We start from the raw sequence: 17,282 nt of genomic DNA on the forward strand, positions 1-17,282 counted from the left end.
CGCTTAAACGTGAGATTAAAACATAGCGATTATAATTATTATTATTAAACGTTATTATTTACCTACTTGGTGAAATAATTAGCAAACGGAATAAACTAATGATTTAATTTGCATTTAACTGAATCGTTTGCTGTTCACTTAGTAAACACTTAGCAGATATATTAATAGCTGATGCATCTCTCTAATTATTTTGGTTTTTTACACAATTTTACATTTATTTATTTTTTATCTCATTCCTAAACCGGAAACCCTCTATGATATCGAAACGGTTTTAATTTATAAACTAGACAAATTATTTTCCGGAAGAAAATTTCATAATAATGTATAGTAGTAGTAACGCATCACGTGGTTGCGTGCTGCAAGCAATTTTTGAAAATAATAATTTGTTTACCATAGCAGTTTGAACGAACATACTTAACTGCGTACATTTCTAGGTAATATTTACTTAAGTGGAATTCGTTCTAGGTTTTTACTAGCTGGTAGCTTATTTCATGTGTGATTAAAGCGTTAATTAAAAAAAATAAAATTAAAAAAACGATGAAACACATATTATAAATGACAAGTTCTATTTTTTTTTCTTTTTCTAATACACATAGTAATACACTTAGTTGTATGTATAAACACAATTGTTAGTATTTACATGGACTTGCAATTGGTCGATACAGACTTGTTTGCAAACGCACGCGATTCGATAATATATTTTTATTCAAAGTACTTCTAAGAGGTCGATAACTCGCAAGACAAGGACCCGGTGTTATAATAAGACTATATTCTTAGAATATAGACAACTAATTCCGACAACTGTCGATAGCATCAATAGCATCACTCAAGACCAATTCGAGCACAACGCAGAGAGAGTAAAAAAAGAGTGGATTTCTGTGTAGTTTTCAACGCGGATTTTCGGATAAGAAGCAAATTGACAGCTTTTTAATTCTGTTCCAATCCTTTAGCTGTCGCGAACGGCAATCGTTTTCAGCCGCTTAGGTTTATCTTCAAAAACGAATTTGTCCCCACCAACCACACGTTTATGTAATATTATTTCCTCGGTGACATCTCGGTTCTGTTTTTGACACAAACAAAGTAGAACAACAACTGTTATGGTGCATACTATGTAATTTGTGCATAAAAGGCTCGGTTCGATTGATTTTGTTGCGAAAGTGAAACAATTATTTTTTAATAATAATAATAAGTAATAACTATTGCATTAACGGCCGTTGTAAAATGGACCTCGAACAACGGTTGTTTAAATGTACGTACACATGCATGTAATGTACACAGATAATTTGTACCTAAGTACTACAATATAATAGTATAATTGCAACAAAAATAAATAATGCGTTTGCAATTATCGTGCTCATTTGTATCCAATCATCGATCGGATGAGATTAGGAATTATAATAATAATAACATTTCAATATTCGCAAAGGTCTGTACATGATTTATAAAAATTAAAAATAAATTATCAATTGAGTTGTAATGTAATTTAAAATCCTACTATAAATTTACCAATGGTTTGTGTAGCTCAATAGAACTATTTACAAAAAATAATGCAAGTATACAGCATAATGAGGTCAATGTGACAGCTAAAAGTGATTCAAATAAATGCATTTTTGCTATTGGTCGGATACGATTAAGGTTGATCGCCTGTCTATAATAATTTATTGCAATATTATATTGTAATTAACAATTAAAGAAAATATTTTCAAATATACCCGATGACTGTTGGTTCACTCACACATAGCAACCTGGAAATTTACTACGGTGTAAAGTGAAAAATTTCATCCATTTTTTTTGTTTTTCTTAATAAAAAAAAAAGGTCGGCTACATGTTACTGAGAAAATCCTATATGTTATGGGTCCATTATAGATCTATCTTATGTCTAATTTTCACTCCTTAAACCCTAAAACTTCACCTAAAAAAACGAAATAAAGAAAAAGTTTTCGCTCCTTTCCAGTTGAAAGGGTTTATGCTATCATTTGATTGGTCATCGGACCTTCGTTTAGCAGCACATACGTCATGCAACGCCTGCAAAGGTGTGCCTCGATAAAACAATATTTGTATAATCACAGATATTGGAGATACACGAAAATGTTATTCCCGGCTAAGCGCACCGACACGGAGAATAATATTTATGATAAAAACATTATTATTTATGAGTAATATAATACGTGTTATGTTTTTTACACTCAATAGGTATTAAAAAACAACATTGAACAGTGTCTTCAGGATATTCGACGACGCTCCACGTACAACTATTGATCGCCAATTTGGTTCACTGTTAGTTTTAAAACATGCGGTTGTACACAGTTGGTTTTATTTTGATAACATAATTCTTAATTCGTTTGTCGATACAAAACAAAATATAAAACAATATTTTTTTCCAAGTTCATGATTAATTTTTTTACAGTAATAAAATTTCTTTTGATACAAATTTTCGGTGTACAAATGAAAATTAATTTTCTCTACAGAAATTGAAAATTCGTGGCGATAACTTGCAAAGCTTAGGCGAAACCGTCTTGGCGATGCTCGACGAACTTCATTCTGGCGTAAAACGGAATCCAACAAATTTCCCGAAGCTTTGATAATGATAAATTTACACTTGAACAACGCTAAGTCACCAAGGAAAGTGTTGAACTAGTTTGTCTCCTTCAAACTTCTGCGAGTAAAAATGGTGAGCTTTTGAAAATGCCTTATTAAGATTCAGGAGTTGATCCGGATTCAACGGAACATTTCAGCCTCGATGACCTTATAACTCTTGTGGCCGGCGCTTTTATTATTCCTTGGACGATAATTATAGTGGCAAGTACAAAAACCATTTGAAACAATAGCACGTTTAGTAGACAGTACTCTGGAAATGAAATACATAATGAAGAAGGTGTAAAAGAGACATTATCCAATTTGCATCCGAAAAACATGTTGTTTCCCAACCGGATTACAAAGGACTACTTTTGAACATTACACTGAAAGCAAAACTGGATTCAAAAACCATGCCAACATAGCCAATTCAAGATGGTTCAACAAGTCTTAAGAAAATCTTAAAGTTTTGCAAACCAAAGCCAGAGTTGTTTGAACCAAAAAATTAGCGAATTTGACAGTTTTATCCATCCGGTACTTCACACGAGTTTATCGAATTAAAAATGTTACCAGTGTTAAAAGAGTTCAAAACCATTTGGGGTTCACTCGCGTTGAATTGAAAGACCTGATCGATTACACAGGCAAAGAACAACATAGAAACGGATCCAGAATGTGAATTTCACCGACGACCATTTCTCCATAAACTTGGAAACCGAAAACCATTGTAGTTATCTCATTGAAACGTTAACGAAGAACACCAAGAGTCTTGAAATGTATATTAGCAGATTGAAAGGCCATCGAGACAAACACGGCGTTGTTTTACCTTTGAATGCCTTTCCCACGAAAACATGCTCTTGGACATAAACTATTGCGACACTGTAGTTAAACTTGGCAAGTAACCATTTACATATATTTTTATAACGATCGGTTTATTGCATTGAACTCGTTTAGGAACTAGAGTCGGCTGTTGGATGAAAACATCCTCTAGCTATAGGCCACCATATTGAGAACAGTAAGTTATTGTTTTTCCAACGATTTATCAAATATTTTACCGTGTTATCGCCGTTAAAATCGTTGGCCAATTAAAATGTAGAGATGTGAAACGTATTCTGCGTAGTCAGATTCTGAAGCTGGAAAAAATGCAGGTGCTTTTGAGCATTTTCAATCATTTATTCTATAAAAGAGTTTCTGCGGTATTTAAACAAAAAATACTGAACTCAATATTATTATATGAAAAGCGCGTACGGGTTGATATATATGTCCCGACCTGGGAAGCAGCCATGTTGTTTACAGTTTCGTGGAAAATAAAAATGCTACGTTACTTTTCCATGATAAATATTAGAAAATGGCCAACGATTTCAACGGTGATATATTTGATAAATCATGGAAAAAACAATGACTGTTAACCACGAACGTTCCCTAAACGAGTTCAGTGCAATAAACCGTTCGTTATAAAATAATATATAAACGATTGCTTACCCAGTTGGGTTAACTGCAATGTGGTAACCGTTGACGGCCAAGAACATGTTTTCGTGGGTAAGGAATTCGTTTTTCAATTAAAACAACACCGCATCGTGTCTCGATAGTCTTTCAATCTGCCAATATATACGTTTCATCACTTTTGGTGTTCGTTGTCAACAATTCAATGCGATTATTGCAATCATTTTTGGTTTCCAAATTAATGGAGTACCCTTCGACGGGGAAATTAAATTTGTCAAGTACCACCGGATTGGAACAACGTCTGAATACCGTGCCTAACTATCCTGGCAAAGCCGTTTCTATGTTTTCTTACCTGTGCGTAAAACCCACATATGGTTTTGAACTCTTCGAGGTAAAATGTTTAACTCAATCAACTCGTGAAATGTAATAGATTTAGCACAACCCCCCTTCCCCCCACCTCCCCGCGATCCTATAAAATAAAATTGCATACAATAATTTGCTTATACGAATTTACTATAATTTTTATTCATTTATTTGTATTGACGGCACGAAAAAATAAAAATTGTGTTAAGCCAAGTGACAGTGTATGAATTACATTAACTTCAAATAAGCAAATTGTATCATTATTTGGATGTAGATGTACAAACTGATATTTATAATAAACTGCTTATTATAAACGAGTTGTGCTTGTTTTTTTTTTTTAAACTTTATATAATTGTTTAATTAGCAATACTATATAACACTATATATATTTGTTATAATATTAATAATAATACATTATAATATTATATAAAATATAAATGTATTCATTTATACGTTAAATCTATCAATGACTTAAAAAGAAGAGGAATTCAATAGAATGCTCTTGTCCTATAAACCCTTTCCTGTCTTTAAACATTTCCAGCCCACACACAATTAGAATAGAGATAAAGGTTTTTGGTAAAAAGTGTTTTAATCATAAGGACGTCGGTAAGACGGTTTCGCAACAAAATGTATGTATAGTTACTGTGCTGCATTTTTTTTTGTTCCACTAGTCTACTATTCTAATAAATATTAAATACACATAGGTATGCAATTAAGAAAATTTTACAGCACCGTTGACAAACAACACTCTGTACCTGCTCTAAAATACATATATTATGTATATTTATTATTTAGGTATACAAATATAATTCGCTTCTCTCCAATAATTACCAATCGTTTTACACAAAACAGTTTATTAAAAATAATAGTATTTATTATAATATAATATACATATTATAATATTAGGAAATTAAATTATACATAATAAATATATAATATGTAAATTTTTTTTTTTCTATACATCTTATAAGGGCCCCAGGACCATAATCTTACTGACCCTATCCTTGTTAGGTTCTTGACTCTCGGTCTGACACTTGGTCATCATTTGCATCTGCCTTTTCAAGATACTCTTTGATGTATTCACTTACTTTACGGCTTTTAGGTATTTTCCTTATCAGTTTATAAAATTGATCACGATCTATCAATTGTACTAAAAAAAAAAAACGTTTTTCTTTAATTAAAAATTATTTATTAATTTGTATAAACTATTAGATTACAAACAGCAGTTTCAAATTTTAAATGTGACAAATTTATACAAAAGCACTACTATTTCTATTTTGATTTAACTTCTTATCGATTGATACTTTCTTTAAATTACTTGTTTTCTATGTTGATAAATAATTAATGCTTACTCTGATTTTGATTAGAAAGTGATATGTGATAAAAATAGTGCTGTAAAATATCTTCACTTAAACTGTCATTGTCCACAAACTCTTTAAACATTTCTGGTGTAATGGTACCATCAGCAGCATCAGTTAAATGATTACTAACTAAAACTATTGAAAACGCCAAATCTAGTTGCTGAAATTTAAATATACTAATATCATATTACGTTATTAAAAAAAAAAATAATTACACAATTTATATCATATTTCTTATACATTGCATAACAGTAATATGAAAAAAAACATTTGATTTTTTATTAAACCCTATGAGATATTGAGTGGTTCATGATAATATGATCACTCTGGTGTACCCGTTAAGCTATGAAAATAATACACATAAAGGTCATCACAGAGGACATATTTTGACCATTTTAATTGGAATTTAGTAATTATTATCTGACAAAATATAAAAGAATTACCTTGTCCTCGAGTTGCTCTTCTACACTTCTTGTTGCCGTTACAGGAATGACAGCTTTACCAGGTGGCAACATAGCCCTAAGCTGAAATTTGATAACACTAATATCATTTAATTTCAAAATTGATTACACAATCCAAAATTGAATATGTTTGAAAAATTCAAATAATAATTTTAATAATAGTCATTACAAAAATAAAACTTTAACCTATGTATAAACATATATTAGAATTACACAATTAAATGTTTATTGTCTTAAAAAATATAAAAAAATTACCAAGTTCTCATAGTCCTCGAGTGTTTGTGGTCCCACTACATTGGTAATCAAAACAGAAGATACTAAGAAAATTATGAGTTCGTAATGCATTTTGCCTGTTATTATTTTATCTCCAATAAATTTAAGTACAACTCGGAAACAAAACGAATAATATATTATTGTCCCTCTGCAATGACCAGTTTTTACAGTAAAAAAACCAAATTTTATAAATAATAAATATATTTTCAAAAATATGTTTGCTTTAAATGTTAATACTATGGCGTTGGTTGTAAGATTTGTGGTTCAATATGATTTCGTCAAGTCCCCATCGAGGAACGAAAAATGTGTTCTTACATATTTTGATAACTGTTTAGAGCATTTTTTTTTTTATGGATAAACACTACAGTATGAATCATAAAAACACATTTTAATACATATATATAATGCTTATATGCGTGGTTTAGACGGTAAATACGTTTTACAATGGCTTGATGCGAAAATAACGATTTTATAATGATGTTTTTGATTTTTCGCCTTATCTGTTGGCACTACAACAGCTATAGACCCTAACTTTGGATCATAACATTTATGCAATTAGTAGGTATACTAAAGGGTAACAATTTAATAAAAAAAGTTCACTCCTTCGCCATTTGAAATAGGAGAAAAAACACGTAGCTAAAAACTTTATACCGTCATTTGTTTAATGTTGGATTTTAGGCGCCAGAGTAATAATTTGAACAACAACACCTTCCAATGACGCAAAAACTATACAAATATTTTATATTGTTTTTTTTTTTTGTAAATAGTTAAAACATACTTTGTGTTCATATATTATTTATAAAGGGGTTTTAGTGAAATATTATTCTTGTTATTGTCTTAAAGTTACAAAAAAAAACACTAGTGTATTTTTTGGAGAGGGTGGATTGAGGGCATAGTCTACTCTTTGTCTTAACCAAAAATAAAACATTAATAAATTAACGATTAAAGGAAGGGTATTTAACATAGTTAGCATAGAAAATTTAGGCGGACAAAATGTGATCTTCTATAAATAGGTACTTTCGTTACTTGGAGAGAGAAAAAATTTAAAAAAAAGTTTACTCTTTCACTTATTTAACCTTTAATCTACTATATATTGCATACTTAACATAATATATTAAGTTTATTCGGTACTCATATACATATGTACTCTAAAATCCTAGTTACAGATTTAGTCAAGCCTTCAAGACCCCGTCGAGAGAAGAAAGGGATAAGTATATAATGGCATTTGTTTTGTACATACACCCTATTATGAATCATAAAAACACAATTTAATATATTTAACGCTTATATACATAGTTTAGACGGTAAAGAAGTTCGGCAATGACTTTTAAAGTTGTTTTCTTGTTCTGTTATTAATTTTTGATACACAGAAAAACGAAAAAATATTATCCTCGATGCGAAGATAATGATTTTATAATAATGTTTTTGATTTTTCGCCTTATCTGTTTGCGCTACAACTTTAGACCTTAACTATAGAACATAACATTTAAGCAATTGGTATATTTGTTTATACTTTTGGCCCTTTCAAATGGGGAAAGACCAAAGAAAATGGCCGATTATTCAACTTAGACTTGCTTTAAATTCGAGTGAAACGGTCGAATCTAGTCGAAATTGATATAGGTCATACAATAGATATATGTCTTGCTATGCAAAGAAATCGGTTCAGTGATTCAGAAGACAAACAGTGTTCCGCATTGTAGCAAAAAAAAACAGCATATGTCAACGATTAAATAAATAAAACTACAAATGTTTGTAATTCGAACAAAAATATATTTTAAGTTACAAACATTGCCGCCGAATACTCGCCTGTTTACTGATTCAAAGTCTCCTTTGATAGTTTACTAATTTAAATACTTACAATAAAATAAGGTACTCTTTTCGATTGCTTGAGAAAAAAAGTTATCTTGTTTACACACAAAAAAAAAAAAAATCATTTAAAACCAATTCCTTCCATCAGCTCCGCATCAAAGCTGAAAATTGTTCACTTTACACTTTGCAATTTGCATTATACTTAACTATAACATAATATAATTATGTAAACGTCTTTTTTATAAAATAGAGACCTAATCATTTTGAGACGGTAATAAGAGGTGTTACTCTCTAAATGATAAGACATTAAACCACAATACAGTCTTAGGAAACCTAAGCAAACTTCCAAGTTGGAAAATCGCCTTATTTCCGTTTCCTTTTCTACTATTTCGTAATGTACCAGCCGTAAGCTGCTTCTCGAGGGGTTGAGCCGGAAGTCTAAACAGCTGTCGTGTCATTACAATAAAATATTAATCAAATATACACGACACAATAACGAACACACAAACTCGCATGCAACAGCGAGATTACCAGGAATTTCTAAAATATTATCATTAATTACTGTCGGTTTTCTTCTTTTATAGAGAATTGTATGACTGTCCGTCCGACCTAACCCTAGGGTTATTTTACAAGGAGAGGTACCTAGTCTTCCGTGAAAAAGAACATTAAATAAAAACAATTTTTTTTTGCTGCCCGGCCTTACAAAACGTTTATGTATAACAATATTATTAAGTACCGTATATTTTACAGACTGTGTGTGTGTATAATGCAACGCCTAACAAAAAAAAAACACCAAAGGCTACTAAATTGTAGTGCGGATAAAGTTCCGGGTAAAATTTATAAAACTTGATTTTTCATTAAAAAGACATTCCTAAAAAATGACACCAAACGGCAAAAATATAATAATTTTAGAAATATTTTTCAGTATATAGTAAGATATTTTTAAATCACACTTTAACGAAAAATCACTTATTAATAACACAATAATTGTTCAATAATAATTCCTAATCATTTATATTGTTTTATAATACCTACCTGTTATTTTTTACCAAAATACAAATGTATAAGACACAAAATCTTCTTATGATTTATGGAAAATATTTGTATTGTGTATGTATTGATGTAACTAGCCTAGCCATGGCTGTTTTTACTTAATACATTAAATTTCAATAACCGGTTGATAATATATATATAATAAAAATGGTGACGCCCAGAAAGCATAAATAACTATAGAACTATAAACCCATTAGTGTGTAAGCAAGCCATGACCTATACGGTAGGCACAGTAAAATGTCCGTACCATTAGTAATGACAAGCTAACAGAAAACCTATGAGTGTATGATTGAGTGTATCTATTGTATTATATCATAATTAAATAAGTAAAGGCTAATATAGTTATGAAATGCTTAAACGTGGTATAGGTATCGTGTGATTTCAAGTCTCCATTAATAAACATAAACGATTCAATATTACAATATTGAACTATAACCTAATATCCATACAAATGATGTACCTAATAAAAAATAGTAATTTCCTAGCCACTCATTAGTCTAAAAAAAAAAAAAAGTTTTTAAAAGAAGAAATTTATAAAAATGTATCGAGTCAAGATTTGTGATTACAACAAAACGATAAAGCAGAAAGTTTTATAGCTCTAGATAGCCAAGGTCTATCTGATGAGTGTAAAATCAACTAATAAAACTTAATATTTTTCTTCTTTAAATTAGTCGGCGTATTTAAACCACTTGTGGCGATCAGAATTTGTTCAAACAAATTATATTGTTAACCATTTTTAGTTCATAAGTTTGACAAGGATTCGGAGACCTTGAAAACCAGTTAGCCAAATATGAGTATAAAATTAAAATTTAAAAAAAACACACATACCAATTTATTTAGCTAACCGATTTTAACAAAGTATTTATTTTTCAATAAATGATTTAACATATTTTCCTAAGAAATCAATATTGGCCGAGGTAAATTAGACGAGTAATGTTTTACGAGTGATTGTGCAATTTATTTTTTATAGATAAATGATAAATATATATTTATTATTTCAAACATACTTATACTTCTATTTTCATCTTCTCGATATTTTAGCTTTGATGCGGACCTGAGAAGATAGAGGAGATTTTACATAAATAATAAAAATACAAATTTTTTATTTGTCAAAGGTCAATGAAAAGTTTTTTGTAATTTACCTTCTAAACCGCTAAACCTATTTGTTCGTGTAACAGGTCTACAAATGAAAAAATGCCACCAGGAAGGTACTCGGCCAACGTTTTACAAATTTCACCCCAAAAATGTAAGAATTTTCTTTCTTCTCAACTTAAAATTACAACAAACTTTATAATTTTTTTTTTTGTAATAGCCTAATAATTACTTTTAAACTTGTACGGAATAGTCTTTAGATAAAGTACATAAAAAAACCCTTTCGAATGTACCAATAAAGACGAGTATTTATGATTTTTGAGTTTTGTTTTTTATTAATATGCTGTTGCGTCATTTTTTTTTTAGTGTACATTTTAGGGGTAATGACTGGATTTTCTTAGACACAAATAATTGCAATTTTTACACGTCGGATAAACATGGTGTTATTAATCGCTTGTAAAAGTGAACGGCGATGTGGCTTTCGGCTATGCCAAACACCACATAACGTCTTCTAATAATAATATATTATATCAATTCCTTAAAGCCCAGCCTTGCTTTTTTTTTTCCAGATTACCGTCGCCAGCCAGCGTGTACAAAGTCATTAACGTCATTTAATAATTAACACCAAGCTTGCCGTTCAAAGGATGTGTTGTATACGAGGTGCCCACTCGGCTAGATGACACTTGACAGCTCCTCCAACAGCTGTTTGCACGAACTGGTTCTCAGAATGTACACGCCTATATTTATAATCAAGCAGATGAAAATATCTTAACAATGAACACAGTATTTCACTTCTCGGTAACTGTCGGTGTCTTTGAAAAGCAACAACAAACATGTATTATTATTTTTTTTTTTTTTTGCACTTGAATGGATTACTCTTATCCGTTTCCGGCCTCGATCGCGCACCGGGTTTTTTCCTTCCACGTCAAAGCTGTTAAGCCCAATTATTTCGTTTCTCGAACAATAGTAATAATTTGTGACATTAATGACATTGATAATACAATAATAATTAGTGTAAGCGAACGACGACTAATTTGGGGCAACGACCAGACGACAATATTGTGTGCATTTAAAAAAAAATTGTTCGGTTCACTTAGGGGGATTCTTTGGCAACTTTACTAGGTTGTGTAGGAAACGGATTTTTTTTTTGCTTTATTCCGTGTAAAGTAATTGAGTCTTTTATTGAAAAAATTGCAACTTTAATTTGTATAATTACAAAAAAACTGAAATTGTTAAATGAAAATTTGGCTTCCTACATGACACGAAGAACTCGAATCTATTTGCAGAAACAGAACTGGACTAGCCTAGTATAAACAGGTGTAATTTTGTCATGTCTAAAACTAAACCATCTTTTTTCTTAAATCAAATTCGCGTGCAATCCCCATAACGAATTTAAGCGTTTAAAAACTTTTTATTTTTTTACACAAATTTGAATAGTATATTTTAAAGGTACAATTATACAACTTTAATGTAGATGCTTGTGTATTGACGAATACCCACAAAAATACTGATAAAACAAATAATGCATTTGAATCGGTACGATATTAGATATGAGTCACTAGTTTAATAAAAACAACGTGAAATCATAAATGGATTTTTTTATATTTTGCTTTACTGACTGACTGGACATAACTAGACTGTATTATAAACGGAAAACGAGTCAGAATTTCTCCGAACGACACCTCATCGGTCAGAAACAATAATAATTATTGTATCTACACTTATCCGGTTATTGATTATGCCCAATTGCCTAAGTTCCCTTTTAGTTAAATTGTAGTTGAGATAATATTGTAATATTATTTTACTGCTATCGGAACACAATTCAAATTGCCAATAGTAATTATTTTTCAAAACTATATTTGGTTGATTTTTATTCTGAAAAGTTTGGTTTACTACATCTGGTTGTAAATAAGTAATGTAAACGCGGATTGTAAACGAAAACGGCTTTACCGTGTAAATAAATATATAAATATGTAAATCGTTGTAGTAATTATTCTGAAAAAAGGGAAAATAAACAGTTTAAAGCGAGTTTAGATAAGACCAAGTACCGTATACCGCTCAGACGAGCAGTATCTCTCCCTGACCGCTACCGTGGTAACACTGATTGTTGCAATCTCCTTGATAACGCGTGATCGTTCAAATTTATAGGTTAGAACATTTATCATTAATTGAAACCGTGTTGTTTATACGCTTCGGTATTTTGCTTTCGTGGTGAAAACTTTTACAAATTTCAATTTTGAAAAGTCAAATAAATTAATCGTTAAGTACGTCCAAGTTAAATCGAAACTATGCCGGAGGAAGTGCCACATTTTATACCGCCGGAAATACAAAATAATCCGACAGGATGGGGACCTTGCGAGATGCCCGACCAGTTCAAAGACATGCCTTATCAGCCATTCTCGAAAGGCGACCGCATTGGAAAGGTATAAAAATGGAAATCTTTAAAATCCTTGTTAAAAAAACTCATGCTAACTCAATATTTTCCTTAGATATCCGACTGGACTGGATTATCGCAAGATAAGAAATACCAAAGTGAGTTTATTGAACGGCCCCATTTTATCGCCTGTTAAACCGAACATTTCTAACATCAATATTTTGTTTTTCCTTCAGACAAATACCAGTCGAGTTTTGGTGGCGGTACTCAATATGCCTACTACCACGAAGAAGATGAAAACACGTTCCACTTGGTGGACACGGCTAGAGTACAAAAACCACCGTACCAACGTGGACGTCATTTCCGACAAGGTGGCCGTATGATGCGCGGACAAGGCGGTCGTGGCGGAATGTCTCGTTTACCCGGAGGGTCTAACCAATTCCAATCGTTAGGAAAATTGAATAAACTCCAAAGGTAAACACATTTCATCAAACAATCTTTTTATTTAAAAAGATGCCCATTTTTTCGTCGAGAATTAAAATATAACAGCAAAATTAAAACAAAAAATTAACCTACTCAAGTTTCTTAAAATGTTTACTTTTAGAGACCTAGTGTAGATTTTGCATTCATTAATTAAGATTTAAAATTCTACCTGTTATCACTAATCTAGTTCAAAATGTAAATTAAAATCAAACAAGTTAGTAAAAAAATCATTTTTTCCCAAACAGTAGAGTTCTAAAAATGTAAGAAAAATTAATTTAGAATCCGTTTATTAAAAAATATTGATATATTATATATTTTATTATATTACTAAAACGGAATGAACTAGTCGCTAAATTATGTTTATTAATGAACCATTAATCTTTAAACAAACGGCCTTATTGATTTTATTTGTTTTTAATTTACATTTACTGAAATCTTATTTTACAGAGATCGTAAGAACCCCAATGCACGTAGAGGTTGGAACAAAAACCAAGGTGGCCGATCTAATAAAAACAATATGCAAATGAAAAGTCGTGAAGCTTCAGTCACAGTGCGAGCCGATTGGAACACAATCGAAGAAATGGACTTTGTTAGGTTCTCTAAATTGTCGTTGCCTTCCATTAAGGATCCTGAAGATATGTAAGTCCTGGACAACACTCGTTAAATAAACAGTTTGAATGTAATTTTTAATTTACTTTTATTTTATCCTAGTGTATGCTGTGGCTCTCTGGAGTATTACGACAAGACCAATGACAGAGTCAATGTCAAGAACGAAAAACCGTTGCAGCGCATCGACAGACTCTTCCACACCGTTACCACCACTGACGACCCCGTCATAAGAAAAGTAAAATAATCGTGTTTAATTTATTACGAACCGATCACATTAATGTAATGTAATTTTTATATTTTACTCTACCCAACAACAGTTGGTGAAAACCGTAGGTAACGTCTATGCTACGGACGCTATATTAGCGTGCTTGATGTGCTGTACTCGGTCAAACTACAGTTGGGATATTGTCATCGAGAAGGTTGGCGACAAATTGTTCTTCGACAAGAGAGATAACACCGAATTCGGTATGATTTTCTTATTAGTCAATTTTTTGTGAAGTTTATTTACTCTTGATTTGTGTTTTTTTTTTTATCTCCCACTTAGATTTACTTACCGTCAATGAAACCGCCGTTGAACCTCCAACCGAAGATGTAAATAGCCTTAACTCGCCGAGGAATTTAGCGCTGGAAGCTACGTTTATCAACCAAAACTTTTCACAACAAGTACTGAAAACCGTAAGTAGAATGTTTTTGGTCACGTACACACAATTTCCACAATGAGTGTGTCTCATCGCTAAAACGTTTAGGGTGAAGCTCGCTATAAGTTTGACGAGACCAATCCTTTTGTGTCGGACGATGAGACCGAAGGAGAAGTGGCTTCGGTTGCTTATAGATACCGTAAATGGGACTTGGATAACGGAATCGTGTTGGTGGCCAGATGTGAACACGACGCTGTGTTACAGACGCCCAACGGGGAGCTACAATTTTTAACGATCAAAGCTCTGAACGAATGGGATTCAAAGGTAAATGATAATAATTACAAATAAAACAAAATGTAACACAAATGCGTTTATATTTCTCATCTCTTAGTTGTCGGGCGGAGTTGATTGGCGCCATAAGTTGGACGTGCAACGTGGGGGCGTCTTGGCCACTGAACTACGTAATAACGCCTGTAAACTGGCCAAATGGACGGTTCAAGCCTTGTTGGCCGGATCGGATTACATCAAGTTTGGCTACGTCAGTCGTGTTCAAGTTCGAGATTCGTCGAAACACGTCATTTTGGGTACGCAACAGTATAAACCAACAGAATTCGCAACCCAGATCAATCTCAATATGGACAACGCCTGGGGAATACTCAGGTGTATTATCGATTTGTGTATGAAGCAAAAGGACGGCAAATATCTCATTATGAAGGACCCCAACAAGGTGAGTAATTAGTAGGTTCTTAGGCTGTACAAGTTTACGGCAGTATGTTATTGTTTTGTCTAAATTATTAACTTATTCAATACCGTCCACTCAAAGCTGGACATTTATTCGTTTAAACAGAAAATAAAATGTTATTTGAGTTTTAATTTAAATAGATTTATAATACATTTTATAGCTTATTGAACTTTTATTAAAATAAACAATTTTTAAATATTTTTGTTCAACTTAAGATTCAAAGAGATATTAAATAAAATGTTCAACGTTTAAAAGCCTGAAACAATACCTTCGCCAAAAGAAAAGTTCAGAGGATATCTTTTTTAGCTTTAAAACAGTTCAATAATTTATTTACTAAAATTAGTAACATAGTTAATTTTATCATTTTTACTGGCCATAAATGTATACTATTTACCATCGTGATCGATCAATAGAGTAAAATATATCTAATCTTGTGTTTGTTAATTTTGTCCAACAGCCACTCATTCGTTTGTACGACATTCCTGATAATACGTTCGATTCGGACAACGAAGAAAACGACGACGACGACGGAGGTAGTTATGAATTTTTAATTAAAAAAAAATAAAGTCTTTAACAGGGTACGGATTAGATAGAATAATGCAAATTTTCCCATGCAAACGACAGCAAACGCCTAGTGTGACCAAAATTTGTTTCGAATCGATTAATCATCTGAAATTTTCTCTTTGTATTATCGACTTATTTTTGCTATTCACTATCTTTACAGATTGTTCTGCACATTTAGATTCTTGTTGATATCAAATGAAATTTCTATCAATTTTTTTAAATTTTAATTGTGAAATGTTGCTACATCTATTTTTATTCTAAGTTGTAAATTTTCATATAAAAAATGCATACTTGTTTGCAGAAGTTTATATATGTAGTGCTTTAGTTTATTTTTTAAAAGCATTGTTAAACTTCTTTTCAAGTCATAAATGCGGTTTTCAAATTTAATTTTAATCTGTGCCCTAAATATATGTTTTACAAAAAATAATATTATAACTTATAAAGATTTATAAAGACATTTAATCAAGTGTTTTATTTTAATTGATGACTTGACTTTGCCTAAGTTTGTTAGATTTGTTTTAGGATAAAACTAATGTTTGGTTATTTTATGTATATTTTTTATTTTGTTTCAGGCGAGATTAAATCGACAATACCAGCTGAACTTCTTCCGCCAAAACCGTAGAACGGTGATACAGTTTTTTTTTATTTATATAAAAAAAAAATTAAATTAATATAATTAGTTGTAACGTTTATATAATATAATATGTTCTTCAGCTCTAATATTATATTATATTTCTTTATAATCCAAGCTCTATTTTATATATTATTTTTTTTTTAAACCGCTACGTTATGATTTATATTATACTACAAATAATTATAAAAAAAACAATAGTTGAACATATATTATTATAATTTGTGTAGTTCATTGCAAAGATAAAAAAAAACGAATCAACCAAATCAATTGAATTTGTCTACTTCATAAATTAATATAACCAATTGGAAACGATTTGGCTTTATCTTACTAGAGTGAAAGACATATTTTAAATAAGTCTTCAAAAATTAAAAACCAACAATGCCCCCGACTTGGCAAGCGTTTTAAAAATAGATTTTACCAAAGCAGTCAAGTATGTTGTATTTTTACTGTACTTACAAAAAAAATGTGCACATATGAAAACATTTTTTCCATCCACCTCACCTACACTTAATATTCTGATATATAAAATGTTACATTGTGTTTTAGAAGTTCGGTTTAGGCTGCCGTTTACTATATTTTCAGACTTTTTCTCGCATGATTTATGTACATTTCTGATGTTATTTAGTGATATTTAATGACATTAATTCCGTGAATTCCGTAAATATATATTTAAATTGTTTGGTTATTTTTAAATGTATGTAAAACATTGGGTAAGTCACATTATGTTTAAAATACTTTTTAAATTTATATAAATATCACATACTTTATAAAATATGAAACTACATAATTTTTTACATTGTTACTTAAGTTAT

General features: G+C 31.0%; 2 protein-coding genes across 2 annotated transcripts; one reads left to right on the plus strand and one right to left on the minus strand.

Moving 5' to 3' along the window:
- The first annotated feature begins 42 nt into the window (after positions 1–42).
- On the plus strand, positions 43–16,677 carry LOC126847490 (eukaryotic translation initiation factor 3 subunit D). The gene is made up of 12 exons (XM_050587759.1): positions 43–53; positions 12,690–12,849; positions 12,916–12,958; positions 13,037–13,274; positions 13,731–13,922; positions 13,995–14,127; positions 14,210–14,357; positions 14,437–14,567; positions 14,639–14,854; positions 14,922–15,257; positions 15,730–15,805; positions 16,409–16,677. Exons 2-12 carry the CDS (start codon positions 12,715–12,717, stop codon positions 16,456–16,458), a joined length of 1,698 nt encoding a protein of 565 aa, XP_050443716.1. The 5' UTR covers positions 43–53; positions 12,690–12,714; the 3' UTR covers positions 16,459–16,677.
- LOC126847506 (uncharacterized) lies at positions 5,321–7,130 on the minus strand. Its single transcript, XM_050587799.1, has 4 exons — positions 6,455–7,130; positions 6,182–6,262; positions 5,730–5,898; positions 5,321–5,527 (listed from the first exon to the last, which is right to left on the minus strand). Exons 1-4 carry the CDS (start codon positions 6,542–6,544, stop codon positions 5,385–5,387), a joined length of 483 nt encoding a protein of 160 aa, XP_050443756.1. The 5' UTR covers positions 6,545–7,130; the 3' UTR covers positions 5,321–5,384.
- Positions 16,678–17,282: the final 605 nt, after the last annotated feature.

The sequence above is a fragment of the Adelges cooleyi genome, unplaced genomic scaffold, assembly GCF_023614345.1.
Source record: "Adelges cooleyi isolate 19-005CV unplaced genomic scaffold, UGA_ACOO_1.1 ACOO_flye_CR_arks_rails_tigmint_CR_PRNA_108, whole genome shotgun sequence".
Lineage (NCBI taxonomy): Eukaryota > Metazoa > Arthropoda > Insecta > Hemiptera > Adelgidae > Adelges > Adelges cooleyi.

Coding starts and splice junctions, on each gene's coding strand:
- LOC126847490 (XM_050587759.1), top strand. CDS start 12,715: ATGCCGGAGGAAGTGCCACATTTTATACCGCCGGAAATACAAAATAAT. Junction 12,959..13,036: donor GCAAGATAAGAAATACCAAA/GTGAGTTTATTG, acceptor TTTTTCCTTCAG/ACAAATACCAGTCGAGTTTT. Junction 14,358..14,436: donor GAGAGATAACACCGAATTCG/GTATGATTTTCT, acceptor TCTCCCACTTAG/ATTTACTTACCGTCAATGAA.
- LOC126847506 (XM_050587799.1), bottom strand. CDS start 6,544: ATGCATTACGAACTCATAATTTTCTTAGTATCTTCTGTTTTGATTACC. Junction 6,263..6,454: donor TCGAGGACTATGAGAACTTG/GTAATTTTTTTA, acceptor ATCAAATTTCAG/CTTAGGGCTATGTTGCCACC. Junction 5,528..5,729: donor ACTTTCTAATCAAAATCAGA/GTAAGCATTAAT, acceptor TTTTTTTTTTAG/TACAATTGATAGATCGTGAT.